Source organism: Trichosurus vulpecula, chromosome 1, assembly GCF_011100635.1.
Source record: "Trichosurus vulpecula isolate mTriVul1 chromosome 1, mTriVul1.pri, whole genome shotgun sequence".
Taxonomy (NCBI): domain Eukaryota; kingdom Metazoa; phylum Chordata; class Mammalia; order Diprotodontia; family Phalangeridae; genus Trichosurus; species Trichosurus vulpecula.
In genome coordinates, this window is record NC_050573.1 from 547543153 (window position 1) to 547551047 (window position 7895).

The following is a 7895-nucleotide window of genomic DNA, read 5'->3' on the forward strand; positions in this document are numbered from 1 at the left end:
AAGACTTGACAAAAGACTAAATATGTGGAGTAAACAGAGAAGTTTGAAGATGGCTACCAAGTCGTTATACTCTCAGAAGAATTAACCAAGTCCACATTGATACTCTCCTGGTACCTTAGGGGCTCTCAGGAGTTCATGAACTTGTTTCCTTCTTTCTTTTTAATTTTTATTTTCAGTTCTGAATGTTCTCCTTCTCATCCCTCCTCCACCCACTGAGAAGGCGAAACACAAAATTCTCATTATATATATATGAAGTCATGGAACACATACCTCCACATTAGCCATGTTGTGAAAGAAAAAAAAGAAAAATAAAGAAAGTGAAAGAATATGTGATTCAATCTGCACTCAGAGTTCCTCAGTTCTCTCTCTGAAAGTGGACAGCATTTTTCATCCTAAGTTCTTTGGAATGGTCACGGACCACTGACTGTACTGGTTTGACTAGCCAAGGCTTTCCCAGTTATTTTTACAATATTGCTATAATTGTGTATATCTGACTAGTTCTGCTCACTTCACTTTGCATCAGCTCAGAGAAATCTTCCCAGGTTTTTCTGAAACCATCCACTTCACCATTTCTTCTAGCCCAACAGAATTCCATCACAATTAAACACCACAACTTGTCATTCTCCAATTGATGGGCATCCCCTTAGTTTCCAATTCTTTGTCACCACAAAAAACAGCTACTATAAATATTTTATAAATGAGTCCTTTTCCTTTGATCTCTTTGGGATAAAGACCCTACTAGTGATATTGCTAGGTCAAATGGTATGAACAATCTTACAGCCTTCTGACCATAGTTCTAAATTGTTCTCCAAAATGGTTGGACAAGTTCATAGCTCCATTAACAATGGATCATGAATTTGTTTCTTTACTTTGATGTTTCAATAATAGGTTTAATTTGTAATTGTGTATTTTATGCATTTAAAAAGGATTCCATAGGCTTTGCCACACTGCCAGAGACAGATCCACCACACACACAAAAATCAAAAATACCTGCTATAAATGAATTTGGAAGACAAAGTGATAGACAAATGGAAGGATAGCTTAAAGGTTTTTGGAGAGGCAAATATCATTAATGGATTGTGTGTGTCCTCATAAGAGTAAGAAGAAACCTGTGGTTTAAAAAGCCCAAGGTCTCCCACTGCATCTGGGGTCACTGTCAGTTGTCCTGACACTGGACTCTGAATGAGTGGAGGAGAAAGGGAGGCTGATGACTGCACAACCCTCCTGATGGAATTGGTCCTCTTTAAGAAGGATGAAAAACAACAAAGTTTTTACATTTAAAAAGTACTCTTCTAGTTCTAGTCTTCTGGTTTTACCCATATTCCTTAAAATTATATTGATTATATCATAATTTGACTTTCATCTTTCTAAACTGAGTCTATCCAGTAATTCATTTGAAAGCATGAAAATTATTACTAGAAAGAAGTTAGGTGATTTTTTTTTGGAGGGGAAGTGCAGTAAAGGGCGGGCAACTTTATTACAAATCTTCAGCTCAAGAAAATAGCATTTCATTTAAAAACTCAAGGTTGGGGCAGCTAGGGCGAAGTGAGTGGAGCATCGGCCCGGGAGTCAGGAGGACCTGAGTTCAAATGAGGGCCTCAGACACTTGACACATTCACTAGCTGTGTGACCTTGGGCAAATCACTTAACCCCAACTGCCCTGTTTTCCCCCCTCCAAACAACAACAAAAAAAAACCTCAAGGTCAAAAGTTGAATCAAATAAGTATTATCCCTGATTTTTAGCAACTATTCAGAATTAAACTGGCTGATTTTACTACCTCCTACAGGAAAAAAAAAAACAACAGCAAATGAGAGCAATTCTAAAAGGAATTGGGTCTATTTTGTTTATTAAGTATTCTAGGAAAGACTTTTCTGAGAATGGAGATTATAACAGATGTTCGGGAAAGGAAAAAAATTCAGTTTTGTGATGCAGATTTCTCTCTATTAGCACAAGCAAATTCACATTATCTTACCTTATTGAAGAATAACTTTTTTAGCATCATGAACATACTGCTGAGAATATTAGAGGGAAGAATCAAACAGTGCTAAGACTTCAAAGAACTTGAACTCTCTTAGGACACCTCCATGATGGTTATTCCTGTGTTCAACTTTCTCACTTGATACAATTCAAACCAAGTTCCTCTAGGTAGTTTTTTCAAAAAAGGCAGAAATTAGCAAAAGCCATCCTTCAAATACTCATTAAAAATCCTTCTTCTGCTTCTCTGTTCTTGACTAAAGAATATCAGCCCAAAAGTTCCCATTTCTCAAAACCATAATACCTGGAAACTTGTTTTGTTGAACCTTCTCGATTCTGCCTTATGCATCTTTGAAAAAAAAAAATTCAAACTGGAAATTTGGTTTAGCTCTTAACATTACATTCTAGTTAACATATGCTAATAGTTAATGCTTACTAGGCTAAGGCCATTCACAACACCATACCAAACTTTTCACAGCACTCCAAACCATGCTGAACCATCTAGCAAACGAAAAATGTGCTGTATCCCACATACACAAAGGCCTAAGTCGTGAGGATGAGCACATATAGTACTGATCCATCAACATACTCTTACTTAGTCCCTCTTATAATTAGAAAAGAACACATTTGAATGAATAGATTATCCAGACTTCACAGAAACAGTCTGGAACCTTGGCCTTAAAATCACTGTGTTCTAACAGCATACACTAATCACCAGACACCATAACATGAAATTCTTCATAGGTTAGCTCCGAGACTCAACAAACAAGGCAATCAACAAACACAGATAAAGTTCTGTAAGTGACAGACATCATTTCCTCTTTTTACACCTACTTAGCCTTCACAACTTTCCTTCACTTGGGGTAGCCCAAAGCACCGGATCAGGAGTCACAGGTTTGAACCCAAGCTCTGCTCTTTACGGCTGTAGTCTGTCTGAGCCTCAGTTTCCTACATTGGGATGGATGACTTCTAAGGTCCCTTCCAGCACAATAATCCTAAGCATCCTCTAGACTGAAAGGAGGCCTTCCTTCAAATCAAAGGAGAAATGTCTCAATTCAGTAATCTTATTTCCTCATTTTGGCACTTACTCTGCTAGTATAGTCTGCCTCTCAGGGTGGGAGGTACCAGAGGGGTGCTGAGAGAGTTACGGGTCAGCGGCCATCTAAAGATAGTTCATGGGTTTTGGCAGTTTTGTTTTTGTCTTCCTTTTGGTTCTTGGGTGTTCTAGATCATGGAGACAGTGGAAGTTACTTTATCTTTAGGACACAATTTCTGTTGGAGAGGTTTAGTCCTTCACTATGTTGCTTATGTACCCCAGAAGTTGTCAGCACTTATTCCCTCCTCTTTAGCCACCTGCAATCTCACTGTATCTTCTACCACTCAACTCTAACTGCTGCTAACTTAATTTTCATCAACCCTCCTTTAATTCTGTTGACGACCTACTTTCTAAAACTAACTTCTTCTAAGATAACATACCTCCCCAGTCATTTTTCCTGCCTTTTTCCTTTTGGGGAGAGGAATAATCCTTATGTTATCTACTTCTTCTGCTGTTCAGTTGTTTTTCAGTTGTGTACAACTCTTCATAACCCCATTTGGGGTTACTAGATACTAGATACTAGAGTGGTTTGCCATTTCCTTCTCCAGCTCACTTTACAGTTCAGGAAACTGAGGCAGTATTAAGTGACTTGCCCAGGGTCACATAGCTAATAAGTGTCTGAGGCCAGATTTGAATTCTGGAAGATGAGTTTTCTTGACTCCAGGCTAGCACTCTGGCCACTCTGACACCTAGCTGCACACCTACTTCTTCAATGAACACCAATTATGAGTATTAATGAAGTTTCAGCACAGAAACCTCTGCTCCTCACAAAGCTTCTTTTTCCTTCAAAATCTGTTCAAGCAACACTTTCAGCACCAGAGATTACTAACCTGGGATATGTTCACGTGTTTTTTAAAATAATGATAACCGTATTTCAACTTAATTGTTCTCCTTTGTAATTCTCTGTATTTTATGCTCTTAAAAACATTGAGAAAAGGTTCATAAATTTCACCAAAAGGGTGCATAGAAAGATTAAGAATCCCTATTCTGCATGAATCCTTTGAGCTCTCCCCGTTGCCTACCCCCCAAAAATTCACTGTATGTTTATTTTGTATATATGTATGTCTCCCCTGGTATAATTTAAGCTTCTCAAGGGCAAGGATTGTTTCGTTTTTGTCATCAAATCCCCAGCACCCTAAACTGATAACACAGGGAGTACTTAATAAATATCTTTCAGAGGGGTCATCAATTAACTTTTCAACCTGTTGTATTCAGGCTTCCAACCTCACCACTAACCTATTTGCCAAAAGCTAATTCTGCAACTACACTTCAAAAGTTAACAACCACCACTTAACTGCTAATTTTGATAGCTTCTTCTCAGTCTTCATCCACCTTGACCTTAATGCAGATTAGAACAGTCAATCCCCCTCCTCTTTCAGCTTCCACTGCCCTCTCCTGGTTCCTGCCCACTCATCTAACTAATCTTTGGTATCCTTTGCTGAGTAATCATCTATATCCAGTCTTCTCAGCATGCATGCTCCCCATGGCTTTGTCATGGCCCCTCTTCTGTCTCTATATTCTATCCCCTGGAAGTGTCATCAGCTTCGAAGGGTTCAAACACAATTTCTGGGCAAGTGACTCCCACGTCTATATATCTAGCCTTAGTATCCTGAATGCCTATCACAGCATTGTTAATAGAATTCTTAACTTCCCTGTTTCTTTTGAAGGTATCAGTTCTCCACTAGCCCAAGACTGAAACCTCAGATATCCTCAAGTCCTAGGGCTCCTTAATCCCATTCAGTCAGTTATCAATTTGCATCTGTTCTCTCCCTTCTACTAACACTGAGATCCTCACCTTTTGCACTGGGGGGAAGTGGGGGGGGGGGAGAAATATGATGGGGCAGCTAGGTGGTGCAGTGAGTAGAACACCGGCCCCTAGAGTCAGACCTGAGTTCAAATCCAGCCTTGGACTTGTGTGACCTTGGGCAAGTCACTTACCACCAATTGCCCTGCCTCCCCCACCTCAACCAACAAACAAATAAATAGAAAAGAAAATAGAACTACGATGTCATTGGTATTGGGAGGTATTGAAAAGATGGTTGTCCTGCTTTCAGGGTCAATCCGATAGTAAGTTTTCCAAAGAAACAGGTCTTTGATCACATTACGCCCCCTGCTCAAAATCATTCATTTGTTCCTTGCTAGATATCTAAGGTAAAACACAAAGTCCTCATTTTGATATTTAAGGCCCTCTGCAACCTTGCTCTAACCTACTTTTCCAGTCCTGTTTCACACTTTTCTACTTAATACACTTTATATTCCAAACTCACCTCCTAGCTCTTTCCTGAACTCAACACTCTATCTCTGGCCTCCATGCATGGGATGTACTTTCTATTCCTTTCTCTCAGAGGTTAATATTCCTTCAAGGTTCAGCATAGGTGAGTCTCATTCAAATTACAGAACTTTCTATTTACTTATCTCCTTACGATTTTCAATCCCTAGTGGAAAGCAAGCTTCTCAACTGTCACAGTGTTTACTTTTTGGCCCCAGCACCTAGCACACAGCCTTGTTATCCCAGAGCAAGATTGCTTCCCCTGGCCCCCTTCTCCCATGGGTGAGTTCTTCCTGGGACTCCCATTTTGGGAATGGACTCAGGCTGGCTATACTTCATTTCCCTCCCGGATTTGCTTTTGACTCGGAGGTCTTTGATATTATACCCCAAATCAGCTATTTTTCTCTTCACTTTCCTCCTCCCTTTTGTGTTGTCTTCTCCCATTAGAATATAAAATCTTTGAGAACAGTGACTGCCTTTTTGCTTGTATTTGTATCCCCAGTGCTTAGAAGAATGCTTGGTACATAGCAAATGCTTGATAAAATGTTTGTTGCACTGCCTTGCCCCATGCTTGCAGCTCTGTGGAGAAAGGAGAGATTGGATACAGGGTTTTCAATTAGATAACTATCAAAATAGTCCAAGTAAAAGGGAAGGGGGATCAATAAGTGAAAAGAGAATGATGAAGAGATGCTGAGGAGGTAGAACAGGTAAGATTTGATAACTGGATGAGAGAAAGGGTAAGCAAAAAAAATTCAAAGATGACTCATAAGTTGAGAACCTGGGTGTCAGGAATCCCCAATCCCCCAAACACTTAAGACTTCTCTAGAACTTCCCTGTTGTAGTTATCTGAGTATAAGATCCATGAATTCATCTAAATTTGTTATCAATACCAGTGCAGGTGCCTTTCACAGAGTAGGCACTGAATGTTTATGGAACAGAACTGGGTTCCTTGGAGAACTGCATTTTCCAAGACGTGTCTGAAATTCCTCTATACAACCTTCCTGTACAATTACAATTCTTGTTCATACAATCTGCCTAGGAAGACCTACCAAAAACGCTGGAGGCTCTCTTCCTAGTTCATGCTAGCGGGCTACTCAAGCTCAACCATATTTTTCTCCAGCCTTGGCTCTTCCCCTGCCCTACACAAAAGCAGCAGGTGAAACTGTCCTTTCGACTTCTCATTCAAAGAGCAGATATAGAAGTGGTACTGGACTCAAGAGTCAAAAGCCTTCCTTTCTCAGTCCTGGCTCCTCTAGTAACAACCATCTGCATAGCTTTGAGTAGGTCTCAATTCCCTCGTGAGAGAAAATGGACAAGCTCTCCATTGTCCCTCCTGGCTCCAAGAAACTCGGATTTCACGGCTCTAAATGCATTAAACATCCCCTCCGACCCCTTAAAATTAACCTCATCTGTCAGCTACACTCCAGCTCAGCCCAGACTATTTTTGTCATTTCCTGCTGAAAAAAAAAAATGCTACCTTCCTCAAAATCCTGCGGCCAGCTCACCAAGAAATTATCCTGAGTTAGCACCAAGCAGGAACCTCCTTCCCGGAGAATGCTATGCCAGGCTGGCATGGCTTTGTAGCCCTCCCTTCCTCCCTCGGTTTTTTCGTGCCCCGGCCTCCTCTCCTCTCCCGTACCAGCCTCGGCCCGGCCCGGGCGCTCCCCTCCCCTCCCCCGCCCGCCCCACAGCAGCACGGGGAGGCGGAAGGGGATGAAGCCCCGGCCGGGACTGGCAGCCTCCTCCCTGGCTGGGCTCGCCGTCGTGCCCACGGGCTCCGGGCGGGCCGGCCTCCCGCCTCCCCCGGGCGGACGCGGCTCTTACCCGGGCCCCCGGGGGGCTCTCCTTGCAGGGAGGCGGGCACACTGCCGCTGTCGAGGATGCTGAAGCCTTCATCGTTCTCGATGCCCGCGATCTCGCTCTCCTGCTGGGCTAGGAAGGCCGCGGCCGGATCTTCCTCGCTGCTGCCGCCGCTCGCCACCCCGTTACCCACTGCGGGACCCCCCGGGGCAGGGGCCGGAGCGGCTGCCGCACCAAATGGGTCTACCTCAGCCATGGCGCACAGGGCCGGAGCGGGCGGGCAGGTAGCAGGTCCGGGGGAGGGAAGGCAGTCAGGGACGGAGGTCAGCGGCCACCGTGGTAGTGGTAGTGGGGGGCGAGGGGCGGAAGCGGAAACCCCGCCCCTATGAGGTGAAGGGAGTAGGGGGAGAAGGAGGGTCTGCCAATCGGCAGCCTCGTTGCTCCGAGCCGAGGCCCAATCCGGGGGGAAGCGGGGGCGGGCCCTGGGCAAACTCGTGACTCTAGGAGCCGAGTATGGGGCTAGAGACCAGACCAATCAAAATAGTGAACCCCGAGTCGGGGAAGTCCCAGAATGAGGCGGAAAGGGCTTGGCACGTGATTGTGAATTTCCCGGGACCAAACTGGGGAGTTACAACTCGCAGGCGCTGGAGGCTTTGCGTCAGTTTCGCGAACTGCTGATGTGTTTCTAGAGGCTCAGGGCATCACTTTACTCTCTCCGTTTTCGTGGGACTCCTCAAGGAGCCTCAGACGGGACA

At 43.7% G+C, this 7895-nt stretch overlaps 1 protein-coding gene across 4 annotated transcripts in view; it reads right to left on the reverse strand.

Annotated features, from left to right (window-relative positions):
* Nucleotides 1-7536, reverse strand: part of CLTA (clathrin light chain A) — a 30568-nt gene extending 23032 nt beyond the window's left edge. Inside the window, exon 1 of one of the 4 annotated variants that reach the window (XM_036741581.1) lies at nt 7165-7536. In XM_036741581.1, the coding sequence (XP_036597476.1) occupies nt 7165-7396 (232 nt within the window). In that variant the 5' untranslated portion in view covers nt 7397-7536. The remainder of the gene's footprint in view (nt 1-7164) is intronic. The other 3 variants (XM_036741580.1, XM_036741582.1, XM_036741583.1) reach the window with 3 other exon arrangements.
* Between the last annotated feature and the right edge of the window lie 359 nt (nt 7537-7895).